This window comes from Cydia pomonella, chromosome 12 (assembly GCF_033807575.1).
Source record: "Cydia pomonella isolate Wapato2018A chromosome 12, ilCydPomo1, whole genome shotgun sequence".
Taxonomy (NCBI): domain Eukaryota; kingdom Metazoa; phylum Arthropoda; class Insecta; order Lepidoptera; family Tortricidae; genus Cydia; species Cydia pomonella.
The window spans coordinates 11,186,913-11,212,110 of NC_084714.1; the positions used below are offsets into that span (position 1 = coordinate 11,186,913).

General features: G+C 35.7%; 2 protein-coding genes across 2 annotated transcripts in view; one reads left to right on the forward strand and one right to left on the reverse strand.

The window, feature by feature from the left end:
* The window catches only part of LOC133523573 (UBA-like domain-containing protein 1), a 136,791-nt gene that overhangs the window by 23,861 nt on the left and 87,732 nt on the right, over positions 1-25,198 (reverse strand). The window lies entirely within an intron of this gene.
* Positions 9,870-25,198, forward strand: part of LOC133523564 (uncharacterized) — a 94,923-nt gene continuing 79,594 nt past the window's right edge. The window contains exons 1-2 of the mRNA XM_061859218.1: positions 9,870-10,050; positions 20,562-20,774. Coding sequence (XP_061715202.1) covers positions 9,958-10,050; positions 20,562-20,774 — 306 coding nt within the window. The 5' untranslated portion in view covers positions 9,870-9,957. The remainder of the gene's footprint in view (positions 10,051-20,561; positions 20,775-25,198) is intronic.

The following is a 25,198-nucleotide window of genomic DNA, read 5'->3' on the forward strand; positions in this document are numbered from 1 at the left end:
GCAAAACGCCTTATAGAGGCTTCGGGTGACCAGAGGGCTGGCCTGTACTTCGCCCAGCGGATAAGCATTGCTATCCAGAGGGGCAATGCAGCCAGCCTTCTGGGCACCCTGCCAAGCGGTCTCGACCTGGGACAATTTTTTTATTTATAAGTTTTTAATTTAAGTTTTTAATTTTTTTTCCACCCATTTGTGTTTATTATAGTACTTAAGTAAGTTTATCTAATTACATATACATCTATAATTCGGCATGATTAAATTGGTGGAATGATAGCTATTACAGAATAATTAATTGCCAAAATTGAAATCCAAAGTCCTTAAACATTCCAGACTCACGTTTATACATTATATTTTAATACTGAAACGGTTTTACTAACTATTTATATATACGTAATCGATTCGATATAGGTTGGACACACATTTCCGTCAGTAGAAAAAGGCGGCAAATTTAAAAACTAGTTGCAATCACAGATCTACGATGAGTAGATGACGCTTAAAGAATTAAAGATAGTTAAAGTGTGCAAGACGTAAGCCATCACGCATATGAATATACCATGAGTGCGAAAGAGGCAGACTACAAATGAAAAAATCGTGACCATTTTTGAGTTCGACAGTGGCGGCTAACGGCTGCCATTTATTAATTTTGAAACACATGTCCGGCATCGTAACACCTTAAGTATTTTAATTAGAAAATATAAATCGCATCCACATGGAATCCAGGGCTATAACCGCGAAAATCGAAGTTCATCAATTGCGGGCGTTTTTCTCTGTCACTCTTATTACGTCTTAGTGAGAGTAAAAGAGAAAGATCCCCGTCGTTAAATACGGGGCCCACGCTTTTTTGTACATGTACAGGAAAGCGGCTTTTTTCAGAGCATATGCATAGTTTGTTTTGCATAGGTTTTATTACATTTGCAAAGAGGAGAAGGATTTTCCTCGAAAAAAAGGTAGGCGTAGTTTTTCAAATGTATCTTTAGAAATAAGGCGTGGTTAAGCAAATTATTACTTACCTATCTGCTTTTTCACATGATTGTATACTGTTTTTATTTTTATTTTAGACGAATTTATAAACAATGATCAATTTATAATGCAAATGTATAGTAGTATTGTCTTTGTAATCAATGGGTGACTGCATAACTATAATGACAAATGTTACGTAACCGAACGCTTGTACGAAATTTAAAAAAAAAGCGGCCAAGTGCGAGTCGGACTCCCCCATGAAGGGTTCCGTACCATTTATGACGTATTAAAAAAACTACTTACTAGATCTGGTTCAAACCAATTTTCGTTGGAAGTTTGCATAGTAATGTATATCATATATTTTTTTTAGATTTTTCATTCCGTTATTTTAGAAGTTACAGGGGGGGGGACACACTTTTTTTCACTTTGGAAGTGTCTCTCGCGCAAACTATTCAGTTTAGAAAAAAATGATATTAGAAACTTAAATATCATTTTTGAAGACCTATCCATAGATACCCCACACGAATGGATCTGATGAAAAACAAATTTTTTTTTAATTTTTATGACGTATTAAAAAAAAACTACTTACTAGATCTCGTTCAAACCAATTTTCGGTGGAAGTTTGCATGGCAATGTATATCATATATTTTTTTTAGATTTTTCATTCTGTTATTTTAGAAGTTACGGGGGGGGGGGGACACACATTTTTCCACTTTGGAAGTGTCTCTCGCGCAAACTATTCAGTTTAGAAAAAAATGATATTAGAAACCTCAATATCATTTTTAAAGACCTATCCATAGATATCCCACACGTATGGGTTTGATGAAAAAAGATTTTTTGAGTTTCAGTTCTAAGTATGGGGAACCCCCAAAATTTATAGTTTTTTTTCTATTTTTGTGTAAACACCTTAATGCGGTTCATAGAATACATCTACTTACCAAGTTTGAACAGTATAGCTCTTATAGTTTCGGAAAAAAGTGGCTGTGACATAATCGGACAGACAGACGGACATTACGAATCTATAAGGGTTCCGTTTTTTGCCATTTGGCTACGGAACCCTAAAAAGCGGCCAAGTGCGAGTCGGACTCGCCCATGAAGGGTTCCTTTATGACATATTAAAAAAAAACTACTTACTAGATCTCGTTCAACATTTTACCACTTTGGACACACATTTTTTCACTTTGGAAGTGTCTCTCGCGCAAACTATTCACTTTAGAAAAAAATTATATTAGGAACCTAAATATCATTTACAGTACATATGGGGCTACTTTATAGCACTAGTGCGAGAAGTAGCATATTATGTTACTGTGTCGAACATTTAAAGGGCCATATGTACTGTAAAACGTTGTACGATACATGTTCGAATAGGTAATTCGCAACTCGTGTCGATTTAAAACACTCCCTTCGGTCGTGTTTTAATTTATCGCCACTCGTTTCGAATTTCCTATTTTTCGCACTTGTATCGTAATGTACTATTTTGAAGACCTATCCATAGATACCCCACACGTATGGGTTTGACGAAAAAAAATTTTTTTTTTAAATTTTATGACGTATTAAAAAAAACTACTCACTAGATCTCGTTCAAACCAATTTTCGTTGGAAGTTTGCATCGTAATGTATATCATATATTTTTTTTAGATTTTTCATTCTGTTATTTTAGAAATTACAGGGGGGGGGGGCACACTTTTTTTCACTTTGGAAGGTTCTCTCGCGCAAACTATTCAGTTTAGAAAAAAAAAATATTAGAAACCTTAATATCATTTTTGAAGACCTATCCCTACCCCACATGGATGGTATGGGTATGATGAAAAAAATTTTTTTTTTTTATTTCATGACGTATTAAAAAAAAAACTACTTACTAGATCTCGTTCAAACCAATTTTCGGTGGAAGTTTACATGGCAATGTATATCATTTTTTTTTTTTTTGATTTTTCATTCTCTTATTTTAGAAGTTACGGGGGGGGGGGGGGGGCACACATTTTACCACTTTGGAAGTGTCTCTCGCGCAAACTATTCATTTTAGAAAAAAATGATATGAGAAACCTCAATATCATTTTTGAAGACCTATCCATAGATACCCCACACGTATGGGTTTGATGAAAAAAGATTTTTTGAGTTTCAGTTCGAAGTATGGGGAACCCCCAAAATTTATTGTTTTTTTTTCTATTTTTGTGTGAAAATCTTAATGCGGTTCATAGAATACATCCACTTACTAAGTTTGAACAGTATAGCTCTTATAGTTTCGGAAAAAAGTGGCTGTGACAGAATCGGACAGACAGACGGACATGACGAATCTATAAGGGTTCCGTTTTTTGCCATTTGGCTACGGAACCCTAAAAATCGAACTCGATTTGATGGTCGCAATTCATACTATGGTACATTGTGCAACGAGGTGGGTAAGTGGAATGTTGGACACGAGGGTGGTAATTCCCGACAGGCTGGAGGGAATTAGAGACCCGAGTTTGCAATATTCTTATACCCCCGGAGTTACAAACAATGTATTTCATCACACTTGCGAAGAAAAAACTAAATTTTAAGCGAAATAATTCTTAAATACGGTGACATATTAAACATTCGTCCGCCATTATGTAATTTCTTGACAGGCATTTTAAACGGCTGATAAATTAATCAATTTGAATAATATTAAACATAAACAAAAATATTAAATTATAAATATCAGTATTTCAAAAATTGAAACTATGTATGCTACTTAATTTGTATGAATAAGTTACATAATTTAAAAAAAAGAAGCAAAAAAGCTATAACTCCCTACACTGTCAAAATCACTGCCAACCTATTAGTGATCTGACTGTACTTATTATATTTTTATAGAAATACTAGCTACTGCCCGCGACTTCGTCTGCGTGGGATGATGATGATGATTGATAAAAACTAGCCTATGCTCTTCTTCCGGACTCAAAGTATCTTCATACCAAATTTCATCTAAATCGGTTCAGCGGTTTAAACGTGAAGGGGTAACAGACAAGAGTTACTTTTTTTACTGCATTTGTAATACAGGTTGTTTATTTAGTCACCTGCAATAATTTACGGGGTGAACATATAGGTCACACTGAGCAACTTTCACTTTGGGACCAACCCCAAAATCGTGAAAAAAAATTTACTCTCCCATAGAAAATGTCAAGGTCACAGAGCCAAAATGTATGAGACAGACAATTTCTTTTGTGATTTCGAGGATGGATTCATAGTAAAAGTTGCTCAGTATGACTTATTATATTCATCCCGTAAATTATCGCAGGTGACTAAATAAACAACCTGTATACTAGCTTTTCCCCAGGACTTCGTCCGCGTAGAATTAGTAATTTAGGGAGCTTATTTTTCATCCAATCTGCTTTTTATTGATTCCCCAAATAAACCTTCACCTCTCTTTTCACCCCCTAAACGGACTTTATCTTCATTTGTACTTTCTATGCACTGTCACTTGCACTTACACTCGCACTTGCAATTTCGCTTGCACTTGCACTTGCGCTTTTACTTACAATTTTTACTTTAACTTGGATTTGCTTTATTTCATGCATGGTGTGAAATAATTTATCTTAAATACAGTCGAATACCCATTGCGGGTATCTTACACAGTCAACCATAGGGCAAATCTGAAATGTTTCAAGGTGGGTGCAGTGGCAAAAGAAAACATGTTACCTCCTTTTCTACATAATTAGGCGTAGGACGCTGTCTTTTAATTACATTGTATGAAATCTACAATCAACAATAATCGTTCTTTCACCGGTCTCCCTCATTGAAGTCGGTTTTTTTTTCTTAAAAATTATTTTAATATCAAATAAAATTTGGGGGTGAAATAGGATAAGAGGGAAGTGATCGTGATACAAAAAGAGAAATCATTTTTCCACTTTTATTTTACAAATATTTTACATTCTCCATGTTTTTTTAGTATGTTATTGACACAATGAAAAACTAGGTTTTATAGGTTGTCCTTTTTTTCAAAATTTGCAAAACAAAAAAAAACGAAACTTATAAACCTAAAATATATTATGCTGAAGCGATCGACATCAAAATCAAAGTGATTTGTTATGATTTTGTTAGTGGAATACGTTTTCTCCTGAAATGGAATTTCATAGAAAGAATACCGTTATTTAGCTAGGATCGCAAAGCTATTCTGCCCTCTTAAGAGGAAATACCAGCTGAGCCTCTTTTCAGATTTGAGAAATTTAGGTAAATATCTCCGTCGCGCTGACGGGAGTGGTTTCTAAATTTAGTGCGTTAAGGATAACTGCAGCTTAACTCACAGCACTATCTCATGGCTACGGGATTAAATCAGCTTTATTCTACCTAAGGAACAATCCCAACATGGGATTCCCAAGTCATGCCAAGCGGCGTCGCCTGAGACAAAAGTGTATACTGATCCATACATTTCTGCACTTATTTACACCAGAATTAAGAGAGACTGAATAGCTTTCGCGCGCGACTTCGTCTGGGTACTCATTTGGGTAGCTTATATAGGCATTCTAAAAGGTGACACAATCACAATGTTTGTGATTGTCACGAATAAATGAATTTCATATCATACCATACCATACCATAAAGTACCAACCATGCCATACCAATACCATAACCTACCATACCATAACTATAGTGCCTGGATAAAGTCTAATGCCATTCATTCACCTGCTTATATCTCAATAATCAGGCAATTCGTAGGCAATTCATTCATTTATATATACGCCTAAACCTATTCTCACCGCAGTTTTTACCGGAAAGTCTTGGAAAGAGGTTAAAGAAAATGCTGAGTTAGGTAGGGTTAGGTAGGCATTAAGTAATATCGAAGTGGCTAAGAGCAAATTACTTTAAACACTAAATTACTTTAAAAAATAAATTATATTTGCTTCATTATCTCACACGGCACGCAACCACAACCTGACCTGGCTCTTAAAATCCACTCCTGTCATCCATTAAACGCTAATACTTGTAACTGTCCGACTGTAGAGAAAATTACCCAAACAAAATATCTAGGAATTACCTTAGACTAGCATCTAAACTGGTATGCTCATATTGAATATAATAGATCATCGGAAGGGTTAGAAAACTGACTTGGATCTTCAGGACGCTAAGGCAGATTGTACACAGAATCAAACTAAGACATGTAACCTACTGAATGAAATATATATATATATGTGTGTATGTATTGGAAATTTTGGAAAAACATTTAAAAAATCGTATCTACAGAACCGTCGCTTCTAGGACCAAGGTCTACTGGAAAAAAACTGTAAACTTCAAATGACAAAAAAACTGATGCGATTGAGAACAAACTAAGATTTTTAGAATAACTACAATATAAAGCGACTTTTAATTTAGATAATTGTCAGTTATTTATTTATAATGTTCTCTATAGGAGTGTTAGGCAGCTTTTTCCTAGCACATTCAGTGGTAGCTTTTTACGGACCCGTTTTTCATATTTGCCTGCATCATCTGCTGGAATTGTTAATGTTTTCGTAGTTCGTTGCATTTTAGCCGCATATCTACCCCAGTTTTTACGATAGTTATAACACGTATGCTTCGTTTTCGCAAATTCTATTAGCAATCTTTGTGATGAGTCCAGGGTCACTTGTTCCTAGAGATCTGCCGCTTCGAGGCCTCTATTAAGGAGACAACATACTAAATTAGTTATTTATTATGAAATGCACGAAACTTTAAGGTAATTTTAAGTGAGATGTTGCAAATTTTCTTGCTATTTGGAAAATACCAATTTTCAGAGATCTCTTCTCGCTGATCGCTGTTTGTAAAGTCGAACAGCGTAAAATCAGAATATTTATATTGCAATATATAATATAATAATAAGACTTTTTATCGCGGTAAGAAAGCCGTAGTCATCTTGCTTAGAAACAAAATTATAGCGGCTTGAAATTTACAGTTTTTTTTCGGTAGAGGCCTTAATATTAGTGTCATGATTTATATATGTTCACATTTAAGATAGCAGTTGAATAATAATTGGACTGTGACAACATTGTTATGTTGCCCCGATTGATACAGGGGTGGCTGGGAAAATAACGTTATGCTGTTGGCAACACGGTAGTTTTAGCAAGTGGTGGGGACACGGTAAATGTTGGACAGGCTCGTTCACTTGGATTGGGGAAGTCAAAGAGACGACATATTGATGGTAACGGGTTGAGCAAAGTAAAGAGGCACTTCCATTTTATAATTAGAGCAATGGGATATATTTATAATATTAGTGACCCTCTGTCCGTAAATTACACACAATGCAATGTATCTAAAAAAACAGTACCAAATAATTCAAAGTATAAGTATAAAAGGAAAATAATACATGTTGCAATGGCTACCAATACCAATTACATTTGCCAACAAACAATTTACCCAAAAGTCAATCCACTTATATAACAAAATTATTAAAGAACTAGATACTCGTATATATTCTAAAACTCACCATGAATGCAAAAAATACTCGTAAATTGGCTAAAGAGTACGATGAGAGTTACGATGAGGTAGAGAGTTAAAATAAAATGAATACACACATACACACACGCAAACACACACACACACACACACACATACAGTCTCGCGCGAGCGCAAATCGGGTTAAAGATATTTTATATGTCTCAAAAGAAATATTGCATTTCACTTAATGATATAAGTCGATACATACGAAAATTTTATAGGGTGCGTATATATATTGCGCGTTAATAGTAATGCAAAATACATTTTATATTTATTTCCAGTCCAAATCCACACGCATTCAAAATTTTTCTTTTTTTTTATGATAGGTACTAAGTAGGTACCTACCACGAGTAACCTTAGGAAGAGCATGGGTGTCTCCCAACACAAGCAACTTTGCTTACTAGGCGGCCCCATCCCATGTATTAAGACAATTGTAGGTTTTCATAATAATGCAGAATTTTTTATTTTGTATTTGTAATTATCTCAATTCCACCCCCATTTTCACCCTCTAAAGGGATGATTTCCGACATAAAAACTATCCTATGTCCTTCCCAGGGACTCAAACTATCTCTAAGGTCAATGCGGCAAAATCCGTTACTTGACCGATTTTTTACTTTTGTAATTGTACATCATATTTTTTCTACTGGGTACTAGGTATCTATTAAACCTATTGAAATCTAAGCCTCGAATATTGAAGTTCAGTCACATTTCACAGACGCACGTTGATGTCATTTGTTCTATAGTTAGACTGAGTGCGTGTTGCATGATTAATGCATATTATAGTTCTCTAAATTGTTGCATAATGAGTATAATAGTGCACTGAATCGTTGTATAATTAACATTTAAATTCAGTTACAAGTGATGTAAATTGAGTGACATTTGTATTTCTATTTCAATCCATAAATTAAGGCTTCAAATATTTAAGTCTTCAAATTTGAAGCCTTAATTTAAATATTGAAATAGAAACGTAGCTATATAAATGTCTTTATTCATACAACGAAGTGGTAAAATCAATCCATAATAAATAAAAAACCGGCCAAGAGCATGTCGGGCCACGCTCAGCGTAGGGTTCCGTAGTTACTCTTCCGTCACAATAAGCTAAACTGGAGCTTAAAGTATAGTAAATTGTTAACGAAGGGATGAAACGGTACCTTTCACCCGAGTTAAACAAATAGGCAATTTGCATAATCACTAATCAGTACCTAATTAAAGTAAGTCTTTTTACTATGAAGGGAAAACTTTTTGCGATAACTCAAAAACAGCTAAACTGATCATATCCGCTATAGTTTTCATTTAATGTCTTTTTTAAGCTCTACTTCCACGATTTTTTTCATATTTTTTGGACCTATGGTTCAAAAGTTATTAGTTTTGAAAGACCTTTCCAACGATACCCCACACTATAGGGTTGAAGCGAAAAAAAAATTCACCCCCACTTTACGTGTAGGGGAGGTACCCTAAAATAAATTAAATTTTTAGATTTTATTGTACGACTTTGTCGGCTTTATTGATTTATATATCCATGCCCAATTTCAGCTTTCTAGCACTAACGACCACGGAGCAAAGCCTCGGACAGACAGACAGACAGACAGACGGTCATGGCGAAACTATAAGGGTTCCTAGTTGACTACGGAACCCTAAAAAATAGAGGAGTGAAAGTAAATCCCTTGTGTAGGGTACACGTAAAGTGGGGATTTAAATAATACACAAACGTTATTTGCTTAAGAAAATCACAAGTCTCAGGGGACACGCAGAATGGTAACTGTAGCTACCTACTGTCGAAACTCTGTTATGCAAGTCTCTAAGGTTTACCCTCAAGCAGTCGGAACGCCAACGTCACTCAAAACTTATAATTTGATTTCCGACACTTCTATTTTGTGCGTATTTTCTTCTTTCGGCTGTCTGTGCGAAGGCATAACAAAAAATATGTATGTCGGTACCTACCTATTATAAGTATCCTCATCGAATTTAATTATTTTTCCCCACTCGTTTGTAGGTATGATTGTGATATCGGTTCGATGCTATATTTATGGCAATTATATTAAATTAACTTTATAACAGAGTTTAAAATTTATGCTTTGGTGAAAATTAATAGGTAGAGTTAGACCAAGATAACTCTAGCTGCAACGATTTTGATAGCATAGACTGTGCAAGTGTTATTTATACATCATAATTTCATAGAAGTTTGACGATTAAAATAACACATGCACAGTCTGGGCTATCAAAATAGCTGCAGACTTGGTCTGATTCTAATGGGTGAGCTAGAGGTAGAAACCATTTTACGAGTACGTACCTACTTAATTATTACTTGAATGTATTTTTACAGTTATCTACACAGATTGTATGAAAAATGATGATTTTGACACATCACAAATAGTATGATTAGCTAGACGCTGTCGATGACGGCCAATGTGACATCGGCAGCGAGGGAAGTGAGCCCGGGCGCCAGCGGCCCCACCACGGCGCTGCGCCTACGCCGCTCCGCAACATTCACCCGCGCGCACTTCTACTTCGAACGTCAGACATCGCGCGCGCATACAAAAACTTACCTTTAATCGTGATCAGTATTAAATTGTGATGGAGAAAGAGCATCAGCCGGACTCGATGGCCACGATCACCATGAAGCCGGAGTACCCGCCGTCGGAGTACAGCGCCTCAGAACCGCCACCGGTATGAATTTACCCGTTACCCGCTTCAAATTATGTTAAGCACGTAACGCTCACGGATCTACGTATTGTCATCCATTTTTTTAGGTTGTGACACTGTTCTAAGATGAAGGTTTGTGTTCTTAGAGTTGCTGGTTGAATATACTCGGGATAAAGGAGTCAGACGTCGGTTGCGAAGTAAAACGGCTCGATGCGGGAAAGCGCCTTTCTCTTGCGCTGTGCTGAGCTGACGTGTTAGTGGCTACTTGTTTGTAAACAAGGGCTTAATTGCCCTTGATATACTTACACACATTCTACTAGCAAAATGGTTTGCTTCACTATAGTATTGCAAAAAACCTTGCATTTATAATTTCATGTTTAACGTAACTTAATTAACTCACTGAGACAATGTTAAACTAAACAACAGTTTTAGTAAGGTACCTATTCAATTAAAAGTATTTAGAGCTGTAGGAAATAAGTCTAAAGTAAATAGACATTCACGTGCATTGTACGTTATTAATTAACATAACAAATATATTTTTTGTTAAATACCTATTCTGCTTATATATCATCACTAAAAAGACGCTTACTTAACATACTTTGGCCGGGAAGGCGCAATACCATTACCATTATAGTAGGTACATGTTTCATAATAGCTTTTAAGTCTATTAACTCCATGTTTAGTTTAGAGTCGTCAGGTTTCTCCTGCGAAAGGCAGCGGCAGCTGGGGTCAAGTAAAGTATTATTTGTCTGCGGTAAACAAAAAATAAATAATAGGTAACATTTATTGTTAATGCAATGTACCTATATACAGAATTTCTATAAACAGTTTAACTTATCTTAGGTAAGCTGACATTCAATAGTATTTAGACATAGGTCACCTTAATGGCTGTTCGTGACAGATTTTATCCATTACTTCGTAACAAGTGGGATGCTTAACCATTCACAACAAAGGCCGGTAATAACTATGACAGTAAAATTCAAGGTTGATGACTGACGTGTTACAAAACTATAGGGTATTATGAAAACTAATCTCTGATGTTTTCCTTTTCTACTTAAGGCAATGTCTACAGTCTATTCGTGGTTATAGGCCTTTGGATGATTTATAACATTGAGTAATCTAAGTATGAAATCGATTAAAATCTAAAATATTGCTAGCAATATTATAGCAACTAGGAATAATGGCAGAATAGTTTCAAGTAGATAAATGTTTATTACTTAACCTGTGTTCGGTCGGTAGGTATTATTAATAAAATATATCACATAAATGATCAACAAGCATTAATAAAATTTAAGTACCTATCGCTGTCTGTATTTTTTTTTGAACGCTTTCTTTGGATATGAATATACAGTAACGTTTTTATTGTGGTGCATATTTCAATCTGGTATTCTCACCAAAATAATAAACAGATGAGATGACGTTTGTAAGAACAGCAAAAACGAGTTTACTCGGCATACTTAAAATATTTATGATCAAGTTAGCCTAATTCCACTGTGTGGGTTAAAATATTTGTTGTTCTTGTTTTTCTTAATCGTAAATGTAAGCAAACACTAAACTTCAGAAATTATGATAGCGTCTCCCGTCCCGGTCATGCAAATGCGATTGACGTAGCCACGTAAATGAATTCTTAAGCGTTCCTTTCCGAGAATTGCGTCGCGTACGAATGTGGGAAAATCATTGTTCTATTGTCCCTGGCCATCCATTAACATTGCCACTTATCACGCTCCTGCAGCTCACGTATTTATCTAGCCACGATATTACTGAAACATCGTCTTAAAAATAATGACCCTGACTTTATAATATAGTCCTGCTTAGGTAGTTTCTAATCAGATATGGCACCAAAAAGTCGGTAAAGCATCTCGCATTAAATATACACATTCAGTTTTGCATTTAGGTAAGGTTATTAATGTCGTATGAGAATAAACTGATACCTACAGGTATCCAAACAAACAAAAAAATACCTGCCTGCTTGCTTAACGAAACATGCTTGAGCAACTATTAGCCAAATGATTGTCCAATTCAGACCTATAAAGTGGGAATTTTAGTACTTATTGAAGATGGGTTAACTTGCAGCAGTAGAGAAAAATAAACAATAAGAGCAATTGCAGTGAAATCGTTACTAGGACAGTTGACCGAACGTGGCCGCAGAGCTGCAGCGGTCTTGCGTCATGTCCGACTGGCCAGCTGTCCACAGCCTACTCAAAGTAGGTGTACAAACAAATCGTTCTTTAGGGGATTCCGGAATATTCCAATAGTAATGAATGCCAGTCGCAATTATTTCAATACTTTTCCGTATTATAATGTCAATCATCAAAAAATGTAGCCGCTTCGTCCGCATAAAATGAATGGGTAATTTAATTTAATGCAAATCATAAACATTTCTATTGTGAAGCTGTGAGTTAGTTAACAAATTAATATTTTTAAGCAGAACATTTTTCCACAGCTCTCGATGTCTGCCCAATCACCGTGTTTACAGTTTTGTTTTCCACAGATATCTACCTAAACAGGTACTTGTTTAGTTTTCGTGACGTTATATTGCTGGTTTTTACACCGTCGACGTGATATGTAAACATATTACCTACAGTAGATATTAATTCGAACGTTGTAGGTACACTGAACAATCATTATGAATATCAATAAGTTTATTTGTTTATTCGACACCGAAGCGCACAGATAATGTTCAAGACCCGTATTAATAATTAAAAAATAAGATGTTACTTCGATATTTATTTCATTTCGTCTGGTACGAATATATTTGAGTGCGAGCGAGAGCTGAGGTAAATATAAAATCAAAATCAAATTACAAAATCTTAAATAAGCCTTCATTGCGTTGGACATGTACAATACGCGCATGTTAGTCATAGTCACCCAACACTCCAACCAATTACAAAGATATCCTGACGCCTACCGAGCACTATCTGGGTACGGTCAGCATCAATAGTAGCGGATGAAACAACGCGCCAAAAGTATCTGACATCCCGGATAACTTTTCCAAATATAGATAAATCTCTAACATTTTCATTCAAAAGTATATCTTTTACAGTCTTGATTGTTCTAGATATAAAACCATCACTGTTTGCTAAGTTATTACAGAATGGTAGATACTTTTGAGACCTTGTTTGATCCGCTGCTTTTGATGCTGACTGTACCATTATAAGTCTGACAATACAATACAATACAAATATACTTTATTGCACACCTCAATACAGAAACATTCAGATATTATTAGATATCAGATTATTGATGGTTGTTACGAATGGTGAGGTCAAGATACACTAGCTTACAGTCGAGTCGAGTCGAGACAAAATGTATTGTGAACATCTTCAGTAGAAAGTGGCTATTCTTAATATGGTTGTTGTTATGAAGCATGAGATGGCTTTATACTGTGTTAGATAAGCCTCCACTGGGAACGATCATTATTCAAATATTCCTTACTTTAATATGATACCGAGACCAATTGCTTAATGTTTTTTTTTCTTTATTCTTTAAAAAGAGATGAGAAAGTTGCAATATACGAGAGTGGCAAAGTACCTAACGTTATGCAAATTTTGAGTTATTTGCTGGTAGATTTGACCTTTAAGTGATGATTTTTAATGATAACTATTTAATAACGTTAATTTGGATTTGATTTGTAATGTTTTATTCTAGCGTTGGTGCGGTGAATATTATGTGTTTCACTCGGTGACAAAGTTTGTTTAACCGTCGTGCATTGAAACCCTCGCAAGGCTCAAGATTCTGCCTTTCGAACCACCTAGGCTCGTAATTCAATTTTGGAATATTTCGCTTTCTCGGGTTGCGATATTAGTACGACGAGTTAAACAACAACTTTGCGCCCTTATAAAATAACTAACTATGTATTATTCAGTCGAGTAAATCAGTTGCATTGCATGGAAGACGAATAACTTCATACTTATCACAAAATGAGTTGATAGGCTTTATTTTTTTTTATAAAGTCTTTTAATGATTAACAATTGTCATGTAGGTAGGTAACTTCTTAATGTTATCCTTCTCGCCTATTTCAGTTTGCCTTTTTCCACTTCCACATTTCATATCAAATATCTGTGTGTCAATTCAGAAGGCCTTTACCTAATTCGTTATGCAGGTACCTACCTTCCTGATGTCAGGGTCCTTTTTGTTTTGACCTCCTCCCCATTATCACTCTTTTAGCTAGGCAATTAACAGTTAACTAATTTTATTTGTAACAAGGCAATGATGCAGTTAAGTGTCCGCTAAGAGAAATAATAGTAGACCTCAAAAGAAAAAAACCGAACCCTATTAAGATCACTTTGTTCGTTCGTCCCTGCGTCCATTCGTACGACCATCCGTCCGTCCGTCAGTCTGTCTGTCAAGTCACCTTTTATCTTGGAAACGCTTGGAGGTATCGAGTTGATATTAAAACCATATACTTGGGTCTACAGTCCCTTGAAGCTGTGAAAAAATCAAACTTCTAAGTTAACGGAAATTTCGACATTTACAAGGGAATCAAAATTTATAGGGTAGGTACCCCTTGACCTAAAACTATGAAATTTGGCAAGTAATATCGTCTTTTACTATAAATACATGGAAAAATCGGAGAACTATAATTTTGTAAAAAAAAACAAAATAGTTTAATTTGTACGGAACCCTCGGTGGGCGAGTCCGACTCGCACTTATCCGGTTTTTTCACGATACATTAATTCGATGTTCGATAGTGATTTGTCTTTTCGTACATTCAAATGAAATAGAATGTTGTTCTGCGTTTCAACTATTATATCTACTCAATTTAGTTTTCGATTCATGTAGTTTAATAATATTCATCGTCCTGTCTGTGCGTGTGTGTTTAAATCGTAAAAAGTCCAGTTAAACATGCATGAAATACACAGTGGTGGATTCAATTCACCTCAATAAATATTTCTCTTACGTCATTAAATTTCATGAACAATTATTTTGCGATTTCTCTTTAGTTATGTAAAGATAAATAGCTGATTGTCATGGAAATAATTACCGTGTAAAAGTGACGGTGATAAAGTGTACCACCTACTTACATCTATATAGATAAATCTATGTAAATATTTAGTTATTTACATTACTACACTTACTAATTGTAATGGTGGTATTTGGCTAGAAAGGCAGGGTAATTACTAGGTAATACAAAAGTGTACCTATGAAACACTTTTTTTGAGGTATGGCTTAGAATATTTTATCTAGCTAGATCTATATATCTCAGAGTTTAAGGCTTGGTACCAAGTTACTGATTTTAATAGCTGTGGAGTTCATTACACTACTAGAACGATGATACTCGTTATTGCTTTTCATTATATATACATCGTGTTTTTTATTGAATTCCGTTAACTCCGGGGTATGGGTAAGTACGTTTAAGGAAACTAAAAGGCATAGTCAATTTAAAAAAAATGTTTTTTTTTTTTTTTTTATGAAAAGTAATTCAATTTTGCATATAGCGTTGTTGTAACACGGGCATTACATTTAATTCAAACAAACAATTGAAAACTATGACATATCAATGTCGTTTCGAACATCAATCGTCCGAGATAGTATTTACGTTTAGTAGCAAATGTACACACTCATACTAAACACTAATAAATATGTATACAGGCCCTAAGGCAAGTGTATATGCTCGTGAGGGCCTTATAAGATAAAAATAAATTATTCATTATCTCCGAAATATAGTTAATTAGAATACTGGTGTTTTTGAGAAAGTTACTTAATTTAAGCTCAAGAACCCTTGAAATTAATGGAAAAAAATACGGTGTATAATAAGTACATATTATACTGAACACTTGTATAATGAACCGTAACCACATATCCTGGGAAATAAGTATTTAACATCAGCAAAAGTCATAGAGCTGCTTAAGTTTTACGTTTCATTCATTTCGGCCTGTTTTAAAAAAATGCCACCATATTATCCATGAATAGAGAAATAAAATACATAGTTTTAATTTGTCAATGACGTGTTGCAAGTTTCATTAAAGACGTCGAAAACATAAAAGATGAATAAGACATTTAACTTTTAAAGCGCAATGTTATAGAAATTATAGGTGGGTACGGGTATCAGTGAAATATCAATAATAATCCAAATTCTCCTAAACGTTTCACGATTGGTGCCATTACTATAGGTATATTACAGATGATAATATTTAATGAGCTTCCATAGTAATACTTATTATCATGTATTTCGTTTAACCATACGGAAATTCATTAGCAGTTTCTGGTTTCCTATAAGGAAATATTGCATGTAAGCTTAATGTTTTATATAAGTTAAACAGTTTTGTAACCGTTGAACAACCGCGAACGTATGGCTTAACGCATGACCTAACATGAATTCTTTAATTTCCAAAACAACATGATAATATAATATACAAAATCTCTTTGTTTTGAACGACTGAATCAAGTAAATGACTGTTACGCATTAGCCGCAAGGCACTTTAGCAAAGCAAATTGTGAAGATCAAAATCGACGGTATTTGCACTCACGAAAGATGTTGATGGATTTCTCGAATGCAATCATGGAAGTACTTTCACTGGCCCCTCTGCCCCCCCGAGGCCGGCGCGACTTCGTCCCTGCAGTACGCAAGTTATGTAACACTGCAATTCTGTGGTAACGGATTCGGAGTTGTTAGTAAACCGTCACTTCATTAACTTTGCCCCGCTAAAACAACTCCATGGCGTTCGAAGTGCGAATTGGTTCTTTTGTGATGAGCTTGCTCCGTGGGTATTCAAGAAAAGTGAAATACTTAGCGTTTTTTCCAACGTAATTAATGAGAATTGCTTACAGAGAACTATGTATTATATAACTTAGAGCTTTTATGCTTCAATTAAAGCTACTACGGGTCTTAACCTACGACTTAACATGAACCTACATCAGTAGCCGTTTTGTTGCTAGAAAGTACTTTTTACTTTATTACTATTTGCCTATTACTTGAATTCAACTATAATTTTATTATTTGAGATAACTCAGTACGGCCTAAATGTAGGTACTTACTTGATATTTTTAAATAGGTAAGTAGGAATCTTAGATATATATATATATATATGTATCATTTAACAATGTCCTAACAACGTACAATACATATTTTTGACATTATCCAACAGGATGTAACGCATTTATAGTCGATAAAAATTCGTACACGCTTACACGCACTCACTGGCTTAGTAAATTTAGCATCGACTTCTCAACATTAAACTCGAGAGACGAATAACTTGATTCAGAGAAACAGTATACCAAAAATCAGAAATAGAAATAATTGTAGCATCCAAGTTAATGTTTACGTACAACATTTTATTTGCACATTTTCTTGTATACTACATAACTAATACAATAATTGCATTCCTAATGACGCGCACCGACAAGTGTAACAAATTATTTCAGTCCTAGCCTCACTATTATTCGATTCTATGGCCGATCCCTAATAGTACATTGTGATACAAGTGTGCTAAGTTAGTCATCATCACGAGGGGATATTGTGCGCGCGAGCTGCAAGCGAGCGCGCAATAAAGCATAATAGTTCATATAGAATTGGCACATAATTAGCAATGTTTAAAAAATAATAATTCCATGGCGGGAAAAAAATTGACAATTACAGTTCAATCACCAACCTTCAAAGTATTAATGGTGAAAATATTATTTTCCTAGCTTTATTCATTTTAAAGTTTTCGACCATGAAAATTGAGAACAGGATATTGATCGTGCACAAATACTTCGAAAATTCTTATCGATCCCGGACAGCTAAGTCGCGTAAGATGCTAAAATCTAGTATTTGTATGGTCATAAAACGTTACAAGGACTCTCTATCAGCCCACAGGAAAACACAAACTAATCGGAGGTCTGGGACAAATAACAAGATTTTGGGAAAAAAGTCCCAAGATCACTCAAACAAAATTCAGGACGGTCTAATTACGATTAATCCCAAAAATTCAAAGAAGCTTCTAGAAAGATAAAGATGATTCACCTCAGAGGTGGCTATAAGAGCTATCGAGCAATAAAACAGTCAAATCGGACTGTTAAACAGATCCGACAAGCTAAAACACTAGCTCGACAATTGTACGACCAAATTCGAAGTATTGACAAAATTCGAAGGTTGCTTGTTGTTGGACGACAAGACGTATGTAAAACTCGATTTTAATCAACTACTCGGTTCGAAGTTTTATATGGCCAATAATAGAGGTAATTTACCCGAAAACTTAAAGTTCGTGAAACTTGACAAGTACACAAAAAAACATGATATGGTAAGGAATTTATAATTGCGGCTGTAAGACGAAAAGTTTTATAACATGTCAACAATGAAGTCGGATCTTTATATTAAAGAGTGCTTAGAGAAATGAGTATTGGCATTTATTAGAACCCATAACGGTCCTAACCCATAATGAAAAAGCACAAGTTTTATAATATACTGAAAAAGCACGCGTATTTAATATCTAGGATTATGAGCAAAAAATTGGAGGAATAAAAACGCCGTTTTGAGCATGTGTGTTGAAATAGTACATTACGATACAAGTGCGAAAAATAGGAAATTCGAAACGAGTGGCGATAAATTAAAACACGACCGAAGGGAGTGTTTTAAATCGACACGAGTTTCGAATTACCTATTCGCACATGTATCGTACAACGTTTTACAGTACATATGGCCCTTTAAACGTTCGACACAGTAACGTAATATTATGCTAATTTTTGCACTAGTGGGGTAAAGTAGCACCATATGTACTGTAAAAGATATTACACTTGAAACCTCTTAAGTTTGGTTGCAGTGATATGGTACGCCTACCTCATATTTTCTTTAAAGCTTTATTGTACGTACATTATCGATAGTAATCGAACAAATTAATTGGGGTACAACGGAACTACGTAATCATATTTAAATGGTAGACGAATTATAGAAAATAATTCTTACGGTTTATTTTCGAATCGTAATCAAACTAAAGCTAGCTGAACTGAGCGACCGGAAAGTGTTGCTACAGACAAAACTAATCGATTTTAAACAATTCTTTTTATTATTAAATTGTTATTTAATGATTATTCATCTACATCGGTTTTTATTAAGATTGCACATTCGTAGAACATAGATATCTATGTCAACATAATTATTATGTGTATGTATTTTATAACTTAACCGAGGGTTTAAAATAAATCGTGTCATAACGGACGTTGTATCTAAATTCAGTAAATTATGTATCAGTGACAATCCGTATTCGGGTGGCGACGCAATGTGCTTGTGGGCATTGTAGTGAAAACTACATATTCGTACTACAGACCTAATGTTGCTTAAAACTCGTATGGTTTCAATCCAAGTAATAGTAGTAGTAGTACCTACAAAAAAAAAAACAAATAAGTAAGAAGTCGAATGTAGAAAAAACACAGGGGTTACAGTATTTCTCTTGAAATATTAACTAATCACTTAGGTATTTAGGTACTGCGTCTATCTTATGGAAATATTTTAAAATAATTGCTTAGGACATTATATGCCTACCAATATATGTGTTGGCATTAAAGTAAATAATTACTATTTAGTGCAAGTATTCAAATAGAAAAAAGCGACCAAGAGCATGTCGGGCCGTACACAGTGTAGGGTGCCGTAGTTGCCTGTTCATCACAATAGACAAACTTAAAAGATGGTTTTATCGTCCCCACTTTTCGTGTACGGGAATAACCTAAAAAAAAAACTATTATTTTTATTCTACCAAATTCTTGGCGTGATTATGTATACTCATGCCAAATTTCAACGTTCTAATACTAACTATCACAGAGCTAAACCGCGGACAAGCACAGACACAAACAGATATAGTGAAACGATAAGGGTTCCCAGTTCACTACGGATCCTAAAAATATGTGTTAATAGAACAACCTTTCTAAATGGCAGTAATTAATTCCGTTTATTGTCTTCGTGCCACTCATATTTCGTGCTTACATTGATAAACATAAGTGTTCGTCTTTTTTATGTCGGCAATAAAAAACCGATATCATACTAGCCCCGCCTAATTCTAATTACCTAATATTCTTTTGTATATGATACGTCACGATACTTACATTATTTAGGGTGACACAAAAATATAGGTAGTTTCTAATTTACCATTCCTGTTCCTTAGTTTAAATAATGGGCCACTTTATAGTTAAGGTTAAGTGTAAAAACCGAGGTAGGTACCTCCATCGAATACCTAGGTGCTTAAGAGCAGGGGTCTCCAATCTCCAAACCCCGGCCCGCGAACACCCAACGCAAATGGACTCAAAGCTCTAGGGGTTAATAATGCTTAAGCATTATTGAGAATTGGACCGTTCGACCCCCCCCTAATGACCAATGGTCGTTATCCGTTACCCGATGGTAAGTCTCGGTAGCTCAGTTGCCAGAGCGATGGGCTAGTGATCCAAACCAGAGTCGAGAGTTCGAGTCTCGCCTGAGACGGTGTATTTTTCCACTTTTACTTTTTTATTTCTAAGCATTGTGGTATCGTTTTCAGACGTTCCTGCAATTAATTGTTTGATTATCCTTCAGATAGGTACTTTTGTTAAAGAAATCAAATAGCGTTTAACATTTGTGCTTCTTACAGGCATACCGACAGCGACAGTCGTCCTCGGTGCAAATCGCGAGGATCGCGGCGCTGACGGTGGTGGCTGCCTCCTTCATCCTGGGCTCGTTCATCCTGGCCTCGAGCTGGATCGCCGCCCGCGCCTCGTGCCACCAGCTGGAGCAGCTGGACGCCATGCTCGACAAGGAACTTGCCCTCGAAGGCAGAGCATACGGAAATGATGCTCTTGTGGCGGTGAGTACTTAATGGAGATGTTATTTTAGGCTAAGGGTGGTACTTATCACCTGCATGCCATAAGTCATGTGTGTTAGTAAAAATTCCGTTATGTTATTTTATTTAGGTATGTGGACGCTACCAACTCCAAAATATTTGTACGTATGAGTGGGATGATCAAGACAACTATCTTCTTGTTTGACAAATCCAGAAGAGAAAGACAGAGTATTCAAGGAAAACAACTTCTCTAAAACCCACTTTTTTATTTAGTTACTGGACCCCGTTTCTTTTAAAATTCTTAGCAGAGATGTCAAAAATAGTTTATAAAAAGTATTTAAATACCACATACAAATACATCCTTGATATACTATTTAAAATGCTAAATACAAAAAAAAAATACCGTGACTAATTCGTGCATCTCGTCTTTATTGTGTTTGTACACAAAGTGGGATGTGCTGGCAAATACAGACAAGCAATCTCGTTTAGCTTAGTCGTCAGCCTTGAAAGTCACCGCTTACGAGCTTTTTAGGACGCCTCATATCGCATTATCCACAGACACCACTGACGGTATTGCAGAGATTCGTTCTGTGTCAACGAGTCTTGTTATTGTACGAGGGATTATTTACTTTTTATGCCGGTAATGTTATGTTTGCCGGAGTCATTATGTAATAGTTGCGAGTCTGTCACAGTCGCATATGGCAGAAGGTACCTATACTTTTAACTAGCGCAGTGATTGCTACACGGAGATGTTCACTCGCAGCACCATTCGACGACGCAGGGACTAGTTCACCTTGAATATGTTCTCGACTGTTACGCAAAGATGCGATTCGAAACAGTTTTTTGATTTAACTCCATTGATCGTGCAAAACGATAAAAGGTTAATTATTTAAATTAGTGCTACCTACACGATCATTAAGGATAATAGTCTCATTGTTTACATGCAAAATCTAATATAGATTAGACAGAGTACTATCTGTTTTGTATGCAGTAGGTTTTTGCCTTAAATGCACCGGGCATGGATAATGTATATGAATAGTCCGACATTGTCGTTTTCCTGGCCAGCGATTCGAAGTCACTAATAGATTGCACATAAACAATTCGAATGACTGCGCGTGAGAATAGAGGCAGACAAAAGGTTTAACGATGTTAAAGTTTCGAAACTCAAAATTTGGGCATCACACTACGACACTACTTTCATTTCCAGTTATGGTATCCAAAATAGTCATAGCTCAATAGTAAAAAGCAACCACTTATTTCCGCTTTGTTAACTTGCAAACACGGCACTATCTTTAAGACAAACATTACGGTATGTAGGCATATATTAAATGTGCATCAGAGTAAAAGGTACCCACCAGTACCTCTTTCTAAGATTACATCATCAGTGCCGGGTGCAGTGAAGTTAGTCAAAGGTCATGTCAACTACTAATGAGCTTTTATGGGATTAATGGCTACGGGTTATTATTATGTCTGACTTCATGCCGGCGACATTGCAGCGAAAGTTGTGCCGGCTGGCCATTGAACCCAGGTCGCCAATCGCGGATGCATCTTCGTCTACAGCACACGATTTCTTGTGCATTTCGAATATAGCACTTGCGTGTAAACCTCCGCGTGAAAGTGTAATTATTTATATTTATCACATACGTTTATTTGAAAGGAGATGAAAGAGGGAGAGCATAATACAATAACATCCTATAAGATGTCAAGAGGATTGTTGACATTTTACCTATTGTATTTGTACAGCAAATTGAATTTAAACTGAGGAACATGTCATAACATATCTTCTTAGTGATTGTTATCATTATATTTCTCTGAAAAGCGGATAATATAATGATTGTCTAAAACTTCTACAAGGGACAGTTATTCATCTAACAAGAACTGTGCTCATTCACGCCTTTTGTAAAACCAGTTATGGCCCGCATTTACTAGCATAAAGTGTCTCTGTCGTTACAGTTATCCGTGCATAGATTAATATTGTTTTCGAATATTTTAAAAGAGTGGCCATACTTTCTTTTCCTCGTGTATTGTTCGCAAGTCGGTTGCGATGTAAGTCTCACACTTATTGTCATGCTAAGATTGCTAAGTGGCTGGCTAATACAAGAGCGATTGTCACGCCACTGCTTTTCGTTAATTTCGGCGCCTGACGTCAATGTCACGGATGTGAATTTAAGGAAATGCGGTTTTAATTCTGATTATCAAGATGTCAAATCTGCTTCTTTAGATTCTCTGTTTACGTTTGCAGACATAAGAGCAATTCCTAGCTGAGCAACTTGTGAAATCTCGAATTTTTGAAGCTATGTTTCGGTCGCGCTGCGGTGGGCGGTGCGTGCGTGCGATAAGGACAACTGCAGCTCGGACTAAAATTCCCACGCAAAAAACTCAAAAAAATCGCGGTTTCGCTCTCGACTGTTTCCTCCTTAAAAACGCAGCCAATTATTATGAAATTTGGAAACTGCAAGAGGAAGAAATGATCTATGTCGCTATGTTTTGATTTTTTGGATATTTTTTGTCATATTTGTATACTGCGCCTTTTTTTGCAGCCAATTCAATTAAGCCGTTTTTGCGATTTTCGAGGCGCTGTAAGTTTCTTCAAAATAAAATAATCCAAAATAGCGAAACATAGCGGCACAGACATTGATAATATTGATCTTATTTGAAAAAATAATTGTTCTAGGTTAAACATCCAGGGAGGAAACAGTCGAGAGTAGGAATTCCTCTTAAGTACCTATCTACTATTCATTTTTTTATTAAGAAAATACAGGGTGTTTATTTTAGTCACCTGCAATAATTTACGGGGTGAATATATAGGTTTCATAAATTTTGGCTGCCTGACCTCGACATTTTCTATGGGAGAGTAATTTTGTTTCGCGATTTCGGGATTGGTCCCACAGTAAAAGTTGCTCAATATGACCTATATATTCAGCCCATACATTATTGTAGGTGACTAAATAAACATCCCGTATATTGCACTTAAACCCATGTTCTAAAAATGTATAGTTAAAAATTTGCAAACCTATAATAGTACCTAATACATTGTATATAAACATCAGACAACCGTGAAGTCCTCTTGATTGACCCATCGTGCATTTCAAATGCGTAGTATTCCGCTATCAGCACTGGATGGGTGTAAATTTCAGCATAATTGGGAATTCAAATGAAAAGGATTTAATAAATTGATAGCAGTCAAAGAGCTAATAAATAATTAATTCTAATACAACTGATACTATTCTTGAAAGAAGATGGTTTTCTTGGGATGATTTGCTAGGCTTCATGTAAAGTGTAGATAAAACCGAATCTAAAGTAAGGTCTAAATCGGGATTAACGTAAACAGCTGTTGCAACTAGAATGAAAATATTTGATTCAGCTCAATGCAATGCAGCTACAAGCTTCGATGCGTATCGAGTAGGTATACGCATATAACATCAAATCAAATACCTACTCTTTTCTCATTCAGACAACATAAAACAGAGATACAATTGGTACAAACCATCAAGATTACAAGCGAAGGATATACAATAGGAGATACTTATAAGTACCTAACCATTAAAGACCAATCTCTTTAAGGTAAATAAACAGGAGGTTTGTATTCAGTATTTCATCATCATCATATCAGCCCTTTATCGCCTCGGGTCCTGAGCTAATCTCATCCAGAAGTGACGCGCAATCTTCCGAATGTCGTCCACCCAACGAGCCAACGGACGCGAGGGGCTTCTTTCATCCGAAAGCGGCCACCATTCCGTCGGTAGTACTATTAGTTATTCTGTGATTCCGTTAACATTTTAGTCCACCTGCCATCACTTTGTCTAGCAACATGTCCCGCCCAACTCCATTTTAGTTTAGTAATGACGCAACCCACGTCAGTATTATTCAGTATTTCTTTAATCTTAATGGCAAAATATTTAAGCGTCAAGGCATTCTCTACGAATCAAGCATTAGGCTGAATTAGTTGGGTGCAAATTCAAAGAACGTAAACAATACGTAGATTTTTCACGGTCGATCGATTGTTCAGTTGAATTTACACAAGCAATGAAGGTTGTCATGTTTAGAATATGTTTTAAACAGCGCATTTGTCAATTATATCTTCGAAAACAAAGTACAAATTGGAATGTCATGATATTATTAGCGTTCGTAGGTAGGATTGCGAGCGGAAGCAGCCGATTTTCCGCGCCCGCGCACTACAATGATCTTCAGTCACATCCGTCCACGTCCCATCGCGATGCAGTCATCTGACTAATTAATGACTTGCTCCGAGCACTAACCGCTGGTCAAATGATGGAGTAGCCTGCAATAATACAATCATGGAACACCACGTAAACTTGTCCGTTGTAGGCAATTAAAAATAAAAGAATCATGCTCTGTGACAGTGTGCAAATGGCGTTTCTTGTTAATGTTTTTAACTGTGTCGTCAATTATATTAAAATGCGTCAATAAAAAGACATAGGGAAATA